Source organism: Danio rerio, chromosome 6, assembly GCF_052040795.2.
Source record: "Danio rerio strain M-AB ecotype USA chromosome 6, GRCz13ab, whole genome shotgun sequence".
NCBI classification, from domain to species: Eukaryota; Metazoa; Chordata; class Actinopteri; order Cypriniformes; family Danionidae; genus Danio; species Danio rerio.
In genome coordinates, this window is record NC_141026.1 from 1,147,858 (window position 1) to 1,170,686 (window position 22,829).

The window sequence follows — 22,829 nt, forward strand, 5'->3', positions numbered from 1 at the left end:
TTAGAATAATAATTATATAATAATAATAATAATAATAATAATAATAATAATGTTATTTTTTTAGAATAGTAATTGTTAATAACAACAACAACAATAACAATACTTTAGAATAATAATTGTACAATAATAATAATTAGTATGACAACAATATGAATAATAATAATAATAATAATAATAATGATAATAATAATAATAATCAATGTTGTCCATTTAGAATAATATTTGTACAATAATAATAATATAATATAATATAATATAATATAATATAATATAATATAATATAATATAATATAATATAATATAATAATAATAAAAATAATGATAATAATAATAATAATACTGTTGTTTATTTAGAATAATTGTGTAAAAACAATAATAATAATAAAAATAATAATGATAATATTATTAATAGTAATAATAATAATAATGTTATTCATTTAGAATAACACCTGTATAATAATAATAATTTTGATAATATTAATAATAATATTATTAATGATAACAATAACAATAACAATAATAATAATAATAATAATGATGATGATGATGATGATGATAATAATAATAATTACTACTAATAATAGTAATAATAATAATACTAATAATATTGATAAAAAATAATAATGATGATGATGATAATAATAATAATAACAATAATAACAATAATAATAATAATAATAATAATAATAATAATAATAATAATAATAATAATAATAATAATAATAAACAAATTGTTCTATTTATTGAAAACAAATAAATATTACAATGTATTTAAAATAATCCTTTTAAATGTATATATTTAAATTGAAAATATATATAAAATAAAAGTCAACCCCCTAGTGTGCTTATTTCTTGGGGGATGAAGAGGGGGTATGTTTGGGTTGGCTTCGCCCAGCGTAACATTTAAACTAAAACCTCCACTGCCTCTAATACAAAAACACACATGAATATATATTTCAATCCATTTACACACACGTTCTTGAAAACATCTTTAATTTGGCTACTTTTATTTGAGCATGGTCATTTCCAAGAGAAATTACAAATTAAAAAGTCCATAATACTCTTACAAAGACATTTCAGGAAAGATTGGTGTGTATGTGTGTGTGTGTGTATGTGTACGTGTGTTTCAGTCATGATATCATACATTGGATTTCAACTGTCCTTTACTCCACTTCAGGAAAATAACAATAAAATCAAATTAAAGAAACAGATGAGAGTGGATCTGTTCTTTGTTTTCAGCTGAAAATACAGTGTTCTCACAATATCGTATCAAAAGTTCCCCAATATTTAGATTTCTTTTGTGGAATTTCCAGTCGCTGGAAAATAAATGAACAGAATAAACGCACGAAAAACAAAACAAAACTTGCATTTTTCACAATTAATGTCTCAAAACACAATAAATGCTCTCATTTATCAACTCCAGGTTCCGTTTTTACTAAAATAGATCTATTTTATTGAAGAACTATAATACTGTACTGTACAGTATGAAATAAATAAAATCAGGAGGTACAAAAATGGGCCACATAAATAAGACGTCATTTTAAAACCTACAAAAACGAAAAAGGATGCGATTCTGCGGTTTGGTGTGGTAATACTGAGAACGGAATTGCACAAAAGGTCGTCGTAAACTAAAGAGCTGCTGCTGTGCGGACGGAGAGAACAAACGTGCAGAGCGTCCGATTGGCCGAGAGAAAGAGAGAGAAAGAGGAGAACTCCTCCGTATCTGAAGACGGTTGGCACTTTAGAAACGCACTGATTACGGCTTTGCATATAAGGCAACAACCTTCGTCCTCTCTCCAAACAGTCTCTTTAAACCAACGCAATACTGTTACGATCCTTCACGTGGATTAGGTGACGAGGCCTAAAAGAGTGTGTGGCGAACGCTTTAAATACTGATCCGCGGTTTTTTAAACACTGTATAAATATACATCAGCAAATAATTTCAGTACTCTCGTAGTGATTATAGAAGCAGAGTGCAATTTCTTTTTTCTTTTTTTGTACAAGTTACTAGTTTGTGCTATAAATACTATGGAACACATGATTTTTTTAAGGATGGTAGCACCACACATATTTTAGGCCTTAATACTGTACACATTTTTTTTTTTATAACTTCATTTAGTTTTTTTTTCTTCTTCCCCTTCTTCATTTTTGCATAATGCAGAATGTCCCGCAGAATAGAGCAGTCAAAGGTATCGACTTTGGTAATGATCGGTACAATCATCCATTTCCCACTGATATCTGAGCACTGTTGAGTGCATTCTTAAAGGGACAGTTCACCTCAAAACTAAAAAATTTAGCTTACCCAATTCCCCTATGGCGCATGTGTTTGAGGGGAGAACATGCAATCTCCACATTGAAACTGGCCCAGATGGGACTCGAACCAGCGACCTTCTTGCTGTGAGGCCACAGTGCTAACCACTGAGCTACCGTGCCGCCCTCTGTTGAAAACTAAATAAGATATTATTTGCAATATATTAGATATTAATAAATTAGATATTAAAAACCTGTAACCATTGACTTCCAAAGCACTTCTTTCCTACACTCTCAGAAATAAAGGTACGCGAGCTGTCATGGGGGTTTTCCTTTTCAGAGTACTTGAAGGGTCTATAATGGTATCTCAAAAGTATATATTAGTGCCTAAACATTTTAAGAGGAACACTTTTGTACTTTTTAGGTACTAATATGCACCCTTGAGGTATTAATATGGACCTTTTAGACCCACATTTGTACCTTTTGAAAAGGTACGACGGCAGTGACAGCTCTCTTACCTTTATTTCTGAGAGTGGACTGTGGAAGTCAGGTTTTCAGCTATCCTTCAATATCTTATATCTTACTCATAAAGGTTTATAACCACTTGGGGGTGAGTAAACAGTGAGTAAATGTGTATTTTTGCGTGAACTATCCCTTAAAACACAGCTCGTTGGTCATTGTGTTCAGGAGCTCAACAGAAATGTCTGTGATTGGCTGTGAAGAGCATCACTTTACCACTATGAGCAATTCGCAGATCGACTGATCAATGCGGCTTTGAATGGCTTCAGTGTTCTTACATCTGTGGCTGTGTCTCAATCAGTACCCTAGCCTAACCCTAGGTTGGTAGAAAATGTGCATGAATTCAGGCACTAGTAAGGGCACTGATGAGCTTGGTGCACTATACAATGGGACACACTGAGTGTGACCTGAGATCGTCCTCATTGTACAACATCAAAACTGAAATTCATAAGACACAGCAGAAGTAATCAATAACGTAAATTAATTTTAATGTTATTATTGATATATATATATATATATATATATATATATATATATATATATATATATATATATATATATATATATATATATATATATATATATATATATATATATATATATAGCGCGATATAGACTGATATATATATATACATATATAATAAAAGGTGGGCTTTATTTGCCATCTAGCGATCGCTGATTGGATCCTGTACTAGAAGGCGGGCTTTATTTGTCATATAGCGATCGCTGATTGGATCCTGTACTAGAAGGCGGGCTTTATTTGTCATATAGCGATCGCTGATTGGCTCCTGTACTAGAAGGTGAACTTTTTTTAGCCAAATAGCGATCGCTGATTGGATCCTGTAATAAAAGGCGGGCTTTATATGCCATATAGCGATCGCTGATTGGCTCCTGTACTAGAAGGCAGGCTTTATATGCCACATAGCGATCGCTGATTGGCTCCTGTACTAGAAGGCGGGCTTTATTTGCCATAGCGATCGCTGATTGGCTCCTGTACTAGAAGGCGGGCTTTATTTTCCATTTAGCGATCGCTGATTGGCTCCTGTACTAGAAGGCAGGCTTTATATGCCATATAGCGATCGCTGATTGGCTCCTGTAATAAAAGGCGGGCTTTATATGCCATATAGCGATCGCTGATTGGCTCCTGTACTAGAAGGCGGGCTTTATATGTCATATAGCGATCGCTGATTGGCTCCTGTACTAGAAGGCAGGCTTTATATGCCATATAGCGATCGCTGATTGGCTCCTGTACTAAAAGGTGGGCTTTATTTGTCATCTAGTGATCGCTGATTGGATCCTGTACTAGAAGGCGGGGCTTCATACGCCATCTTGACAGTGACACTTTTCCCCATTCAAAAGTATATGAGTGACATGTCCTGTGTATAGTATTTGGCTCACCTAACCCCCACCCTAACCCTACAGTGACGTCACTAGCTCCATTGAGTGAATTGTGTCTGACGTTGCAGAGAGATGCAGTCTCAGCCTGTAGGCTGTAGGCTGTAGGCTACATCCAGATACTGTTAGACATTTAAGTGCACTAGAAGAATTTTGCTATTGAGCTGCTGACGCTCTGATCAGTGCACTAGTGAACAAGAGTACTGATTGAGATGCACCCTGCATGTGTTTGCACATGGTGACAGGTGGTAAAGCGATGATCATCGTAGCCAATCACAGTCATTTCTGTTGAGCATGTGAACACAGCGGTGTTTGCTGATGAAACTTTTTTTAAGCACTGCTGAAGGGCAACTTTAGGAAATGATGACGTCATAAATAGACAACTAGGTCAAACCAAATTAGGTCAAAGGGTTGCAGATACAATACTGAAAAAGGAAAGTATGACAATATTGCCATGCAACATTGCTCGAAATGTTGTCTTCTGCATAAGAGCGCACGAGAAACACTCAAACATCAGCAAGAAATGAACATCTAAAACATTTCAGTACCGATTGTTACGGAAATCAATACTTTTGGCATCCCTCCGACAGAACAAGCGCTACACCCCGTCCTCCATTGCATCCTCATGGTCCGATTTGGACTCCGATTTGGAGCTTTCGTCCATGGAGTGCTCTCCATTTTCCTCCTCGTCCCTCATAGTGTCACCGTCCGTGCTTTTGTTCTCGCTCTCGTCCTCCTCCTCCTCGAAGTCGTGCTCTCTGCGGCTCATTTTGACGAACGCTCCCTCCACCTCCTGGAGCCGCTCCCGAATGCTTCCGTTCAGGGCGTCCCGCAGGATGGGCTCCCGCTCCGGGTGCTCCGGGTATCCGGCGGGACCGATGCCCTGTAGGTACGCCCGGTTCAGCAGCATCTCCGTGGGCTCCAGGTGTCCCTTTTCTCGGGCCTCCCGTTCTGCCGCCTCGCGCTCCTCTGCCTCCCGCTTGCAGTATGAGTATCTGTGGTTCATGTGCTGAGAGTACGAGCCCGAGTGTGAGAAGCGCTTCCCGCATTTATCACACTGGTAGGGCTTCTCCCCGGAGTGCAGGCGGCTGTGTTCGATTAGGTGGTGTTTGTGTTTGAACGCTTTCTTGCAGATCTGACACTGGTGCGGCCGCTTACCTGCGCAAACACACAACGACAGAGCGAACACTGTGAGTGAGTGAACTATTTACACACACACACACACACACACACACTTGTAGAGCAGTCTTTATGAGGACTTGCTATAGACGTAAAGCTTTTTATACCGTACAGACTTTATATTCTGTTCATAAACTATATAATAATATGACCTAAAGTCCAAAACCCAATCCTCACTGGAAACTATATGCACTTTAACATTGTCTAAATACGTCATTCTGTGTAAATTATGAGCTGTTTTCCTATTGGAGACCTAAAAATGTCCCCACAAGGTGAAAAATTACTGGTATTGCTATACTTGTGGGGACATTTTGGTCTCCATGATGTGATGAACACAAGATACACATACATACAGACTCACTCACACACACACACACACACACACAAGTCTGGTTTGTCATCCTCGTGGGGACCTTCTGTAGCTGTAATTGGGAAATAGATTTATTAAACAGATTTTTTTATTAAAATAATATTTTAGTCACAGAACAACTTTTGAAATTGAAATATAATACATTTAATTTCATGCAAAATATTGCAAAAAAAAATTAAACTACAAAATTTAAACAAAATTGTATGTATTTTTTTTCTCTTGATTTCTGCCATTTTTGAAAATGTTAATATTTTTCCCTAACATGCAAATTTGGGCTACTAATTTTTGAACCATTATCGTAATTATTTTGTTAGATTAGCTTCGGATTTTGCTTCAGTACTGACTAAAATAATGCATATGCACAAATATAATATTGTAAAGCGTCCTATAGAAAATATTTAATGATTTAACAAAAGACTTGAACATTACTTTCCTTATAAAGTAACTTTCTAAGTGTATTCTAAGTGTAAATTTTAATATATAACTAATATTTTATGCTTCTACTGTACTCACTGCACATTCTGTGCAAGCCTCACAGAAAATATTCAGCATTTATACATGTTCAAAATACTTGAAATGCAATTAAACATATTTAAATACTTGAACATGTCCCCATGAGTCTGTGTGCATTTAAGTTTAAGTCCCCACAGGGATATAAAAACAATGTGCATGCACAAACACCCACACACACAAGCACTCAAAACAAAACAAACATCAGAGATGAAAAAGAAGGTAAAATGATGGAGTACAGTGGAGTGTTTGCAGTCTGTGTATTTACTCTATAACATTCCCTCACAGAAGTGAAGCGTGAAGCCGCTCCGCTACAACACTGACACATAAATAAACCATCGCAAACCAAACAAACACACAGAGCTGGAGCAGGAACAAACAAACAGACTCAAATCCAACGGCAGTTTCCTGCTGCGCGACACTCTCTCTCTCTCTCTGTTTTTCCTTTTCATTTTTTAGTTTAACGCTGCGTTACGCATGAGGTGAAGTGACATGATCTGACGTCACCAGGAAAGACCCTGAGCCAGACATGAGAAGAAGAAGAAGAGGAGAGAAATGAAGAGAAGAGAAGAGAAATAAAGAAAACAAGTGAGAAGAAAAGAGACAAAGAGAAGTGAAATAAAGATAAAGAGAAGGAGAAGGGAGAAGAAGAGAAGAGAAGAAGAGGAGGGAAGAGAAGAGGCGAGAAGAGACGAGGTGAAAAGAAAAGAGAAGAGACGAGACAAGATGAAGAGAAGAGATTAGACGAGATGAGAAGAGAAGAGGAGAGAAGAGACAAAATAGACTAGAGGAGAAGAGAAAAGGAGAGAAGAGAAGAGACAAAAAGAGACTCGAAAAGAAGAGAAAAGGAGAGAAGAGAAGAGACTGGAAGAGAAGAGAAGAGAAGAGAAGAGAAGAGGAGAAAAGAGAAGAGAAGAGAAGAGAAGAGAAGAGAAGAGAAGAGAAGAGAAGAGAAGAGAAGAGAAGAGAAGAGAAGAGAAGAGACAAAAAGAGACTGGAAGAGAAGAGAAGAGAAGAGAAGAGAAGAGAAGAGAAGAGAAGAGAAGAGAAGAGAAGAGAAGAGACAAAAAGAGACTGGAAGAGAAGAGAAGAGAAGAGACAAAAAGAGACTGGAAGAGAAGAGAAGAGAAGAGAAGAGAAGAGAAGAGAAGAGAAGAGAAGAGAAGAGAAGAGAAGAGAAGAGAAGAGAAGAGAAGAGAAGAGAAGAAAAGAGAAGAGATGAGATGAGATGAGATAAGAGTAGATGAGACAAGGAGAGAATAGATGAAGAGAAAAGTAGAGAAGAGACAAAGAGAAATGAAATAACAATGAAGAGAAGAAGAGAAGAGAAAAGAAAAGAAAAAGAGTAGAGAAGAGACAAGAGACGAGAAGAGACAAGACAAGATGAGAAATGTGAAGAGACGAGATGAGAAGAGAAAAGAGGAGAAAATAGACAAAAAGAGACTAGAAAAGACAAGATGAGAAGAAAAAGAGGAGAGAAGAGAAGAGACAAAAGGAGACTGGAAGAGAAGAGAAAAGACAAGAGACAAGAAACAAAGAGAAGAGATTAGAGTAGATGAGATGAAACAAGGAGAGAAAAGACGAGAAGAGGAGACGAGATGAGATGAGAAAAGACAAGGAGAGAATAGACAAGAAGAAAAAAGAAAAGAAGAGAAGAAATGAGAACCGATGAGAAGAAAAGAGAGAAGAGAAGAGATTAGAGTAGATGAGATGAGACAAGGAGAGAATAGACGAGAAGAAAAGAGAAAAGAAGAGAAGAAAAATGAAATGAAGATAAAAAAGAGAAGAGAAAAGAAAAGAAAAGAGATGAGACGATATGAGGATAGAAGAGACAAGACAAGAAGAAAAGAGTTGAGACGAGACGATATGAGAGGAAATTAAAATAATATAAAAAGAGCAGAAAGGAGAAGAAAAGCAAAATGAAGAAAAGAAAAATTAAGATTAAAAAAGAAGAGAAGAAATATTGAAAAAGTAAAGGACAAAAAGAAGAAATGAGAAGAGAAGAGAATTATAGAGAAAAGAAATGAAGAGAAGAAAAGACGGGAAAAAAGAAGAAAGGGGAAGAGAAATGAAAAGAGAAAAGAAATCAAGAAAAGAAAAATTAAGAGGAAAAAGAAGGAGAAGTAAAGAAAACAGAAGAGAAAAATGAGAAGAGAACAGAAATAAAGAAGAAAAAAGACAAAAAAGCAGAGAGAAAATGACTGAAATAAAACCTGAAATTAAATTAAAATAGAAGAGAGAAAATATAATATAATATAATATAATATAATACAATATAATATAATATAATATAATATAATATAATATAATATAATATAATATAATATAATATAATATAATATAATTTAATATAATATAATACAATACAATACAATATAATATAATACAATATAATATAATTTAATATAATATAATATAATATAATATAATATAATATAATATAATATAATATAATATAATATAATTTAATATAATATAATATAATATAATATAATATAATATAATATAATTTAATATAATATAATACAATACAATACAATATAATATAATATAATATAATTTAATATAATATAATATAATATAATATAATATAATATAATATAATATAATATAATATAATTTAATATAATATAATATAATATAATATAATATAATATAATTTAATATAATATAATATAATATAATATAATATAATATAATATAATTTAATATAATATAATATAATATAATATAATATAATTTAATATAATATAATATAATATAATATAATATAATATAATATAATATAATATAATATAATATAATATAATATAATTTAATATAATTTAATATAATATAATATCATATATAAGAGCACAGACTAGAGAAGAGAATTGATGAAAACAATAAAATAAAATTGTATTTAAAATGTAAATAAATAAGAAAATATAAAAAATTATTTTAAAAATGAGAAAAGCAGAGAAGATAAACAATAAAATAAAATAAAATGAGAAGAAATTATAAGAACATAAAAGAAAAAAAAATGAAGAAAAAGAAAAATGAAGAAAAGAGAAGAACTTATAAGAAGAAATTTAATGAACAAAAAAGAAAGGTTATAAAAAAGAAAATAAAGAATACAACAAAAAGAAAAATTATAGAATTTTTAAAATAATAAAACACGAGAAAATGAAGGAGAAGAGCAGCGCAGCGATAGAGAGAGAGAAATGTGATGAATGAAAGAGCGAGAGAGTCGCTGCGGTCAGAAATGAACAGGTGCTTCAGGCAAAAGAAGAAGAAGAAAAAAAAGCGATCAGTGACAAAACTGTCCCAGATATCAGAGTGCAGAGGCTTTATGTAATATCTGATAGATTTGATCATCTAGGCCAGTGGAGCGTCTCTGCTGACCTGTGGCTGTCAGATATCTGTATTCACGCTCTCACACTGAGCCCTGTTCAATACACACATAATATCCACTGATTTCTCATCAGAGCACTGTGACGGAGAACAGCTGAGAGATAATCCAACAGCCGTGAACAATTCATTCCAGCTCGACGTTTACATGCCGGAATATTTGTGCATTGCATTTTATATTCGATTGAGTAGCGCTTTAAAAATAATGCTCTGTTAGTTAATTTATTTACTAATATAAACAATTCATTTATAATTAATAACACATAATTCATTCACTATGGAATATATTCAACTTTGTTAATGTTATTAAAGTGTAATACTGTTAGTTCATGCTAACTCACAGTGCACTGGATTTCATTAATGCATTAGTTAATGTTGAGCTATAATTGATAAACGCTTAAACTCTTAGTTAATGTTAGTAAACTAATGGAGCATTATTCTAAGATATTATCTTTGATTGTATAGTATGTTTTTGGGGATAGAGTTAATTTATTAACATGCACTATATTCTGTGGTTGTGTACAGTGAATAATACCTCTGATAATACCGCTTTTTATTAACAAACATTCATTTCTGACACTATATGATGATGCAGGTGTGTTGAGATGCATCCAATGCTTTTAAATGGGCTCACCTCACCCTAACCCTCACAGTGACGTCACTAGCTCCATTGAGTGCACTGTGTCTGACGTTGCATCACTGAGAGATGCAGTCTTACATCATAAAGGCTGCATGCAGATACTATTGGGTGTGTTTAAACTGGTCATGCATGATATGCAGAGCTCAAAAAGGAGTATGCATGCTTTAAAAAAGTATGTATTTTTTATGATTATATATTTATGCATATATTTTCAATGTCAGTGAATTTAGGCAATATTTGTTGGTGTGTTTAAACAAGTTTTGTTAAAATGTTATGTTTATTAAAAAACAAGTTTGGTCACCGAACATCTGTAGGAATAGAAAGATAAACACTTCAATTCTAAGAGGTTATTTCAGAAAAAAAATGTTTGCAGTTTTTATGTGTCTCTTGGTTTTTTCTGTTTATTAAAATTTTATTGAATATTTTTCCTTGACATACACTCACCGGCCACTTTATTAGGTACACCTTACAAGTACAGAGTTGGCATCAACAAGACATTTGCGCCCACAGCCACTCACTGGATATTTTCTCTTATTCAGACCATTCTCTGTAAACCCTAGAGATGGTTGTGCGTCAAAATTCCTGCAGATCAGCAGTTTCTGAAATACTCAGAGCAGCCCGTCTGGCAGCAACAACCATGCAGCGTTCAGTAAATCCCCTTTCTTCCCCATTCTGATACTCATTTTGAACTGCAGCAGATCGTCTTGACCATTTCTACATGCCTAAATGCAGTGAGCTGCTGCCATGTGATTGGCTGATTAGAAATTTACATTAACGAGCAGTTGGACAGTGTACCTAATAAAGTGGCCGGTTGGTGTATTAATTTAGGTATACTAATTTTTGCACCATGATCTTAGGTTTTTTGTTATAGATTAGTTCCAGCTTTATCTTTGCTAATCTAATGTACATGCATAAATATATTACTGTAAAGTCTCCTGTAGAAAATACTAATTCAAAAGAGATCGGCAAGGGGTGTACGCTGTATATTGAATATCAGTGATGAGTTTGCATGCTTCATTATGTGTATTGTGCTCATTTTGACACACCTTGTATTTGACCGGTAAATATGTTAGCTATGAATAATGCATGAATTCAAATTTAGTGAGTACATATTTCATCCAAAAAATAAAGATATGATGCAAATATTGCTTTGTATTACTATAAATGAGTGCAAATAAATAAAAACACTGCTTTAACTAGATTTTTCTGTAACTCACTGCTCGCATTAAAGATTTAAAGTCTAGCCTTGGGTTAAATGATGATTCCTCTGATAGAAAACAGAATAAGAGCAAACTCTTATAAAATCAAAATGCAGATTAATATGTCATCAAAAGGCAGAGCAGTGCTGGGAAATTAATTGCTGAAGTGACTGTATATCGGCTAGTCTGAGCTTTGCATTTACACTGCAACACACGCAGCTGATCTGACCACAAACAAGAGAGATAGAATGATAGAGTGGGAGAGAAAGAGAGATAGAGATTTAAATAGATTAAAAGAGTAATGGATGGATGGATGGATAGATGGATAGACAGAGAGAGAAAGCGAGAGTGAGAAAGGAAATAAAGAAAGTTGTATTCATTCCCATGTCCTTCCACACCGACTGTAAATGGTGATGCAATCAAGAGAAAGAAACAAGTGTGTGTGTGTGTGTGTGTGTGTGTGTGTGTGTGTGTGTGTGTGTGTGTGTGCGCGCAGTTGCTCTCCTCCTTAAATTTACTTTAATTTCACTCTGTTATTTCCACTGGCTGGACTCTGGAACTCAATGTCTGCAGCAGCATTAGAACTTTACATCCTCCACTATATTGAATGGAGCTCTAGAGCCGCTCCACCCTCCTCTTTCATCCATCTCAACACTATCAGTGTATTTACACACCCCACGTGTGTGTGAAGTGCTATGTATTTTATTCTTTGAGTTTAAGAGGGTCAGGACATGTTTGTCGAGGTTCACTTATAATGCTATCTATCTATCTATCTATCTATCTATCTATCTATCTATCTATCTATCTATCTATCTATCTATCTATCTATCTATCTATCTATCTATCATCTATCTATCTATCTATCTATTTATTTATTTATTTATTTATTTGCTTGTTTGTTTGATTGTTTGTTTATTTTATTTTATGACATTTTATTTTATTTTATTTTATTTTATGACATTTCATTTCATTTATTTATTTTTTCTTTATGTGTGTTTTTTTTTGTAAAGATTAGAATGTTGATTAAAAAATAAAACATTTTATCTAAAGTATAAGGATTGTAAGTAAACAGCCTTGAGGTTTATTTATTTGTTTGTTTGTTTGTTAATTTAATTTAATTTAATTTAATTTAATTTAATTTAATTTAATTTAATTTAATTTAATTTAATTTAATTTAATTTAATTTAATTATTTATTTTATTTCATTTCATTTCATGTATTCATTTATTTATTTATTTATTTTAAAGGATTGTAAGTAAACAGCCTTGAAGTTTATTTATTTATTTGTTTGTTTGTTAATTTAATTTAATTTAATTTAATGAATATTTTATTATTTATTATTTTATTTTATTATTTTATTAAGTTTATTTATTTATTAAGTTAAAAAAAAAAAAGCTTATGCTGAAAAATATTACAATGTTGATTTTTCTATGTTGGCATTTATTTCTATTGAAAATGATTTGTTTTAAGGGTCCTTTAAGGATTGTCAGATAAAAGACACAGTTTTTTTTATTGTATAGAATTGGAAATAATTCAACTTCAATCTTGAGGTTTACTTATAATGTTATTTAATTATTTTGTATTTAAAAAATAAATATACTGAAAAATGTTGAAATGTTGCTTTTTACATTTATTTTTATCCTAAGTGGCTAGTTTTAATCGAAATTATTTTATTTTATTGTAACATATGAACCAAGAAATGTGATATTTCCTATTCATACAGCCATCCAAAAACAGGTCAGTGTTAAACAAATACAAATAGTTCTAATATCTATATATATATACACAAACATAAATAAATACTAATGTGTGAATGTAGCCTCTACTAACAGTGTAAATATGAAAGCTCTTGCTGACTGTCAGACATTAAACCAGCTTTAATTCCAGAGATTGTTTAGTCAATCACTTTATTTATTTAATTTGTCCTAATTAATATCTTTATTTTAAAGCAGTGTCATGTCACACTAATTACATTAACGAATCCTCTCACTGACTGTCAACAAGAGAGAAGCATGTTAGTTTAGATCTAAAAAAAAAAAAGAAAGGAAAAAAAACATGAAAAAAGGCAGAGCGATAGAAAGTGATAGATAATTTATTTAATTAACTGTATTTCATTAGCCTTAATTATTATCTTTACTTCACGCTATAGAGAATATTGATGTAAAAGAGTGAGGGCTGAACACTGTATATTGAATAAGATTAAAGAGTAAAAGAAAACATGAAGGAAAAAAGGGACAGAGCGAAAGGAAGGAAGAAAGCAGGCAGCAGCAGCGTGAATATTCTGGAGGTAGACAGACAGTTATTAAATGATGGTGTCTAGAACAGTATATATACCTGTGTGCTCATATTTGTGTCTGAGGAGGGAACTGCTCTTCTGGAATGTTTTGTCGCAAAGGTCACACGCGTACATACCACTTTCTGTTTTCTTAATCTTCTTCCTGGACAGACAGGCCTCGGGGTCGGCCATATCATCTAGACTGCTCAGATAATCTGCCGGCCCGTCAAGAAGCTCGCTCTGGAAAGAGACAGCGGCGTTTAGCTCTTCATATTTACCATGAGACGCTTACTGTCAGCAATAACACACTGCAGATCACTCTATAACTACAAATTAACGGCAACACTGATGTTTAAAAGGGAGCTATTATGCAAAAATCACTTTTATAAGGGGTTTAAACACAACAGTCTGTGAATATATCCAGCTTCTAATGGAAAAAATGTATTAATTATATTATTTTATAATCAGACTTGATGAAGGAAACACTTTGATTGACATTTTCTCTTTGTATGTGTCAACAGAGGGGGAAAGCCCCGCCCACTAGTGCCCATCTCTGCCTCATTAGCATACGATGATTGTCTTGTTTATGAAGCTGCCACTATGCTGGCACACAGGCACTTGTAGCCCCGCCCTCTTATGAAAAGAGCACCATCTCATTTGAATTTAAAGCGACAGTCACCAATCAACTGCAAATTAAAATTAAATCTAATGATTTAATCAGAAATCATATAATTCAGTCATATTGTAAGGTGGAATTAACACAAATTTATTCAATTTATTTTATTATCACTGTATATACAATGAAACTAAAATTCACACACACACAGATAAGAAACTACTAAATAAATAGTCATTAACAAAGACTTTTGGTTCATTAACTATTAAATCACTGCTTATCAACTGTTAGTTAATTGTTAAAAAGCATTGAGTAAATAAGATCATATTATACAAGTACTAATAAACAGATAATATCTTAATAATAGGCATGTAATTATCCGGAATTAATAGTGGGAATGAGTACTTGAACTGAAGAGTTACTTATAATTCATCCATAATTACTTCTTAAGAAAAAGGATCATAATGTAATATTTATTTGAGAATATGCATTATGAAAGCTTTAAATTATATATAAGAGACAGAACAGATCAACAGATAGTGCCCATCTCTCCCTCATTAGCATACGATGATTGTCTTGTTTTTGAAGCTGCCACTATGCTGGCACACAGGCATTTTTAGCTCCGCCCAGCACAATCTCATTTGAATTTAAAGCAATAGTCACCAATCAACTGCTAATTAAAAATGAAATCTAATTATATAATCTGCAATCATATATCTCAGTCATATTTTAAGGTGGAATTACCACAAATATATTCAATTTACTTTATTATCACTGTACATACGATAAAATTCTGAAATTCACACACACACGGATAAGAAACTACTGAATAAATAGTCATTAACAAAGACTTTTAGTTCATTAAAGTATTAAATCAATGCTTATTAGCTGTTTGTTAATTGTTAAAAAGTATTGAGTAAATAAGATCATATTATACAAGTACTAATAAACAGATAATATCTTAATAATAGGCATGTTATTACCCGGAATTAATAGTGGGAATGGGTACTTGAACTGAAGAGTTACTTATAATGCATATCTAATAACAATTACTGGATCATAATGTAATATGTATTTGAGAATATGCATTATGAAAGCTTTAAATAAAAAATAAGTGACAGAACAGATCAACAGAGAATCTAATGCTGTATTGTATGATGTTATATATATATATATATATATATATATATATATATATATATATATATATATATATATATATATATATATATATATATATATATATGTATATATATATATATATATATATATATAAGTCATTTATATTTATCATGTAAATATGATTAGGAGACTCATTTCTGGGCTAAAACTGGAGTAGTAGGAGTCTTCCAAATTAAACATTAACATGTTTGTGACCCAAAAAAAAGCATGTAAAGGCAGGATATTGCAAATGAGGCCTTTCTCTCTTCTTAATCACACCTTATTCCATATATTTGCATTCAAATTTGGTTTAATTTCATACATGAAAGGGTGTTAGCGCAGTATTTATCTGAGCAGAGATTACCCCGATAGGCTTAAACTTAAATTAATGGGGGAAAAAAATATTATTACATTAGAAGCTAATAACAATAAGAAGAGAGTCTTGGTAGGGAATATTGCCACAGTCGTCTAATTTCAAGCGGTAATGATTAAATCAAGAGGGGCAGAAAATGGGCAAAACTGCAGCGACGATGCCCTCATTAAGGACAGCCGGCTCTGGACTGACAATACTACTGCGCAGTCTCTTTTAAAAAGCCCTGCACTATCGCACCGCAATCAATTTGAGCTAAATGCCCTTAGCTGTATTTTTAAAATCTAATTTAATAACTTAGAATAGGAAACATTATTAATACTTTTTTATCAGAATGGTTTCCCCGATGTTAAACAGCCCTCAGCGCTGAGCTGTAATGAACATGGGGAGTGTGCATTATTAATCTTTATGCTCAAACTCATTTGAGCTTTTCTTGCTGGAGAATAAAATACAGGAGAATAAAAAGACGGAGAAATAAAGAGAGATGTGTCTGAGGTTCACTGACTCTTCGTGTCTTTGATTTTCCTCACACCTGAGACAGGCACAGAGCAGCGACGCTGCAGGCGCATCTACAGTAAAGCTCTGGAAAAAACTGGCACTTTGACGTTTTCTGCTCTCGGTATCACAGACGAGCCACTCTAGGGCTGCTAACACAAGCATCAGCACTAAAAGAGCCGGTGTTCGGCACTACAGGCACTGACATCGACCACAGGAGCCGCAGATCTCTGTCTGCCGCTGGGCGAGAGGTGAGCTCCCTCTCACACTCTGAGTGGCTTTTAATTAGTGTCTGAATGAAGCCGAGCACCACTCACCAGAGGCCGAGAAAAAAGAAACACAAGGCCTGAAGCCGCCTTTTCACTGCACACGACAAGCAAAAAAATCTGGAAAGTTCAGATACAATTTGAGCTGGAATATATTAAAATAGTCAAACTTCTGCAGCTAGATCGTATACGCGCCTGCTCATGATATGCATTACGGTGTTGTACAATCAGGGGTGCATTTCCCAAACAATGGCGTAACTGTTTGAGAAAGAAAGACGTAGTGACAAGAGTTTCCCCAAAACCTGTAGTTTCTCTGTCGCAGATCCGTCATTTGAACCACGTTAGTTATAACGTAAAACGCCCATAATGATAATAAAGAAACTTCTTTAGAGAAAAACTCCAGCATTTATTTGTGCAAATTATATTGTTTTACACGCACACACATAAAAAAAAAAAATCTAATATTAGTTTTGGTAAAAACATGCACTCGCTTTCCATACTAACTGAAATATGTGTAAACGGCACATATAGGGCCTGTGTTTCCTTTACTAATATTATCCAGAACATCGCATATTCTACTGTAAAACATCAAATCACTTACAAAAGCTAACACGTATTCTTATATCATATATAAATCATATAAATAAATAAATAAATAAATAATGGGGATATTTATCAAAAATTAAATTTAATATTTATTATTTATTAGGAAATTAAAAAAATCCTACTTTAATAAAAATATTAATAACATTAATAATGATGATGATGATGAAGATTAATATTATTATTATTATTATTATTATTATTATTATTAGGTAGGATATTGTTTATTTATTTATTTATTTATTTTTTAAGTCTACTTTTACAATTTGACACATGCAAACCACTGCAGAAATGTTCTAACCAGCAGGTTCGTGTCATATACAGTACAGATATCTAATAAATAGCCTACTAAAAATTAAAACCATTAACGTATGCTGTGTTTTTTGTTTTCACAAGCTTTGGAAATGTAACACAAATCCCGATTTTAAATTGTTCAAAATTACATCAATGTTTTCAAAGAGCACTGAGAAGGGTGCAGAATTGTCAAGATGATGATCACTAAAACTGAACTGTACACTTTAAAAGCAAATTACAGCTAAGAGGGATGACTTCCAAGTTTAAATAATAGAATGTTCTAAACGAATAGGGCACAGGGGGGATAACTGGGAATAGAACACAGCCAGGAACTGTTTCTAACTACAGCTCTAGAGGTGTAGTTGAAAGCATACAAGATTGCAACGCAGTTTGCGCATGTTCTTTAGAACAATGGATTTGGGAAACGCCAAATCAACGAACACTGTTTGTAACGATGGAACTTGCGACACTAGTTTTTCTAACAATGGTTTTCGGAAACGCACACCAGGTCACAACAACAATTATTAAATTTTATGTCAATTTTTATTATTAAAAAAATGCATTTATAAAGGATATATATATAATATTTATATATATATATATTTTTTTTTTTTGCTCTCTTCAGGTTCCCTTCAAAATTGGTGATGGTCTATGTATTCAGATCACCATGGTCAATGCACAGAGAATGTCTCCATTTAATATCTCCATTTAGCTTTATTTATAAATATTATGATAGCGTATATTAATAACACTAAGCACAACCTAAAACAGAATGACAACCAAGTTAAGGACATTATAATAAGCACATATGCTTTCCGAGACCCAAGAATGAGCTTACATGTATGACCAAAATGAGAATTCTGTGCCACTGCCACTAGGGGGCGACTTCTGACATGTCGTGTGCAGTGTAAACGCAGCTTGAGAGCGTATGAAAATGTGAATCGGTTATTTACCTGGAACCCTGGTTTCCGCTGATATTTTCTCCTTTGCTGCATCTCTGCGAAGCTGGCTGCCCCTGCCGCGTACGTGTAGGCCATGTGTGGCAAAAAGCTTATCTGGTCGAGACTGGGATAGGGTCTGAGCCCTGGGAGGCTGGCCTGCACTGGGGGCATGAATGTAGGCGGCGGGAATGCACTTTGGGGTGGCAGGGAGGTGTACATTGGTTTGGCAGCGAACGGGTTTAGACCAAACATAGGACTAGAGCTTTTGTCCAGATTGCTGTTTGCATTGGGGCTGCCGAACTCCTTCTTGGAGAGATACGCCAAGTTGAGTGGCTCGTCCGCATGCTCGCGGGGTGTCGCTACGTGATTGTGGTCCATGGGGCCACTGTTGAGCTTAAGTCGGCTTTTCACAGTCAAGATGTGCTTTGGCTCCTTCATGAGCTTTGGCAAGGAGAGGTCAAGAGGCTCGGCCTGCAGGTCCTCGGAGGTGAAGCTGTTGGGCGTGTAAGAGCTAGTGTGGGAATTTTTGGACGAGGCGGACGATAAGTTCAGAGGAGAGGGCGTGTTGCTCCGGGAGTGGTCCATCTTATCCCCTAGCTGCTTGTGATTGGAGTATTGGGGGGTTTTGGACAGCCTGAGTGGGGTGTCGCAGTTGTTATGTAGCTCGGGGATGGCTGGGGATGTGATGCGGTCGCTACCTTTGACAAGGGACATCGGAGAACGAATTCCTAAAGAGTCTTTAGTGGGTGTGTGAGCGGAGACCGGATGGATAGACTCCACGGGACTCCTGTCTAAAGGAGGAGTTCTGGAAGTGGTGTACTGAAAGACTTTCCTCTGCTCAAACCACTCTTTCACAAACTCCTGCGGAAGGCCAACCGCTATGGAGATTTTCAGTAGTTCTTCGGAGTTGGGCTCCATGTTCATGGCGAAATAAGCTTTTAGTACTGACATGTGGTCCTTGTAGGGACTGATTGGGCCATTGAGGCTCTTCTCAGGGATGATGGAAGGATGCAACAGGCCATGTTTCTCAGAAAACAAGCCGGGTTTGTTGGTCAGGGCATTCTGAGCGGGTTGAAGCACTGCTTTGATTTCCTCGTTCATCTTGCACAGGTAACGCTCATGCTGGTGTAAAGGAATGGGCCCTGGGAACGTCTCTTTGCAATACTGGCAGGAGAATGGTGTAAACATTAAATTATTCTCATGAGCTTTTTCCTCCATTCCTAAATCTAGCATGTGATTTGCCTTCTCTTTCTTTATATTGCTAATTTGCCTCTTAGAGTCTGTAGTCAAGCTTTGGAGGCAGGCTTTGGCTTCGTTGACCTTCTCGAGTGTGTAGTCTATGATGCTCTTGGTGGCTCCATTGTGATTGATGAGTGGAAGAGTGCCCTGGCCTCCACCAGAGGAGTTGAGCCCCTGCTTCTGCTCCTCTATGTGGGAACCCAACTCCTTCATGTACGCCTTCAGCTTGGAGATCTCCTCCGGCTTGCAGTCCATCTTTTGTCGACAAACTGTGTTATCCACAATCTGAAGCACCTTCTGTACCTCACTCAGATTGTTTCCCAGTGATGGGTATCCCAACATTTGCCCCTCAATACCCATTCCCAGGTGCTGTAGGGGACTCTGGGAGTTATGAATGCCCAACGGACTGCCTCCCCTCACTCCACCGTTGAGAAAAGGGCTTCCCGTAGCGTAGCCATGAGAGGCCATCATCAGCTTATAGTCGTTGAAGTCCAGTGGTTCAGATTTGATGTTGAGGTGGTTGGACTGGTCTTGCAATCCGAGAGGTTTGCCGTTCTCCAGTTTGTGTCGTAGCTGAGAAATGGCATTGTTCGTAGGAGAGGAAGAAGCAGAAGTTGGGGATGAACCAGTCTTTAGGTTGTTCCTAACCCTGCCGTTGATTGCAATCAATCCAATGCATTTCTTACTACTAATGTGTGAACTGTAGGACCCGGAGTGTGAAAACCTCTTCTTACAGTTTGGACATTCGTATGGCTTCTCACCTACAGTGAACAGAGATAACAAAGTTGACCACATCAAGAAGCAAGAGATGCTTAATCAACACTAATTGCATTCCTTTCAAAGAGTTTGTACCCCTTGTGATCTACTAAAACTTTCATGAAGAGATTGCAAGGACAAAACCAACAAAGAGCCAATTCGTTCTTATGTAGAATCAAGACTAAGGCAATGAGTTATGAAAGAAAGAAAAGGACGTACCACTGTGTATCCGCAGGTGCTCCTTTAGATGGTGTTTGTATTTGAAGGCCTTGCCACATTCAGTGCATTTGAACTTGCGGTTCCCAGAACCCTGGTTGAGAATCTGATGCTGTGGATGGGAAAATATTCACATGAGCTCTTCTCTTGCACAAATACGCAATCACACAACAGGCAAGATTTCAGTGAATAATTTCATGACGGGCCAAATGGCTCCCGTTGTAAAGCAGCATCTTGCTTTGCTTGGGTGCATTTGAGCAGCGATAACAGAGCATCTCGTACCTTTTCATTTCCTGACTCTAGAGCCAGAAACCCAGCATTGGCAGCGGAAAAAAAAACCTGAACAAAAAGCATCCTATTTTTAAGACTTTTTTTTTTTCCTCATTAGGGAGGCAGAAATGATCCACTTCATCCAATTTAGCATAATCGTTCCAAATAAATCTCGCATGTTTAATAAACCTCAACCCATCCTTGAAATACCTGAGCGGAGAGAGTTCATTACGCAAAAAAGGTGGGCTCGCATAAAATGTTGCAATTTCATAATTGGACGTGCATTTGTAGACTGTTTAAAGGCTTCAAACGTCTCTTTAATAATGCGTGAATGCGGCTCGTAGGCAGGCACTTCATTTGCTGTTCAAAGGTAGAACATGAGCGCTGCGCCCCTCGCATTTGCAATTCAAAGCAGAGCCTCGAAAATCAAAATATAATAACAATAACAACAACAACAATACGAGCGTCAGTGCGGAGAAGCGCACCAGGCGAGCACAATTAATTCAGAGTGGGAGGTGAGTATGTCGAATGGGCAGAGGAACACAAAAGGCCTGTGAGCGCCGCCCATGATCGGCTCCGACAACTGGTGGAGAAAGAGAGAGAGAGAGAGGAAAAAAAGCCTGAAATTCCACTGGAGACAGATGGCATAAAGCATAGGACACAGGGAGGATTGTTCAAACAGCGGCAACCTTCAAACATCAAGCGGGGAGCCGTGCGGCCCACGGCGGGGAGGGACCCCACCATTCGCTCATATGTTGCTGAGTCGCATAAACAAACAGCAACAGCTGCTTTACACCCCCACCTTCCCTCCGAGGATGGAGGCAGGTTTTAGTCCCTCTATCACACTTGATATGATACAATCACTTAGGGCAGCACACTATATCATTTCAGAATTAATATCGCAATGCATGCATCCTCAATACAGTAGTCAACAGCTGAAGAGCATCAAAACCTTTTATTAAAGTTGTCCTAAAGATATCGAACAACACCTATTCTTGTCTCAGGATGATTGTGAAAAACTTTGATCCTCTTCAAATGTTGACTACTGATGACTCTACAAATCTCAAGCTCTGAGCTGTGAATCTTGCTCAAATGTAATCATACCTCAGTGCAATGTTGAGTTAGGATTACATTTGACCTCAGAGCAAAAGTTTAACCATAATGGAGGGAAATGTTATAATTTACATGTTTTTGCATGACCTTTTAACAATTGAAAGTTACAATTTTATTGACTATTTATACAACAAAGACTCTTAATTTGTCATTTTTACATTTACAAAACTGCATGGCATGCACTGCTTATTTCACTTTTTTGTTTTTATCTACACTGTAAAACAAATTTTAAGATAAACCATAACTTTTTTTTTTTTTTTCTGGCAGCTGGGGTGTTGGAAAAAAACATTAAAATAACAGCAGTTAAATTACAAAAATTTACCATAAAATAACATGTAAATTACAACAAAAAAAATTGGTATATATCTGTAATTTAACATCTGTTATTTTACAGTAAATTTCTGTAATTTAAAATCTGCTTTTTTACAAAAAAAATTCAGCAATTTAAAATCTGTTATTTTACAGTAAATTTCCGTGATTTAAAATCTGTTATTTTACAAAAAAATTCTGCAATTTAAAATCTGTTATTTTACAGTAAATTTCTGTAATTTAAAATCTGCTATTTTACAGTAAATTTCTGTAATTTAACATCTTTTATTTTACAGTAAATTTCTGTAATTTAAAATCCGTTATTTTGCAGTAAGTTTCTGTCATTTAAAATCTGCTATTTTACAGTAAATTTCTGTATTTAAAATCCGTTATTTTACAGTAAATTTCTGTAATTTAAAAAACGTTATTTTACAGTAAATTTCTGTAATTTAA

At 34.9% G+C, this 22,829-nt stretch overlaps 1 protein-coding gene across 5 annotated transcripts in view; it reads right to left on the reverse strand.

The window, feature by feature from the left end:
* Positions 1-3,331: 3,331 nt before the first annotated feature.
* zeb2b (zinc finger E-box binding homeobox 2b) overlaps positions 3,332-22,829 on the reverse strand; it is a 232,648-nt gene continuing 213,150 nt past the window's right edge. The window contains exons 7-10 of one of the 5 annotated variants that reach the window (XM_087255790.1): positions 20,688-20,796; positions 18,486-20,473; positions 13,865-13,967; positions 3,332-5,322 (exon numbers count right to left, since the gene is read on the reverse strand). In XM_087255790.1, coding sequence (XP_087111916.1) covers positions 4,763-5,322; positions 13,865-13,967; positions 18,486-20,473; positions 20,688-20,796 — 2,760 coding nt within the window. In that variant the 3' untranslated portion in view covers positions 3,332-4,762. 5 annotated transcript variants of the gene reach the window in all.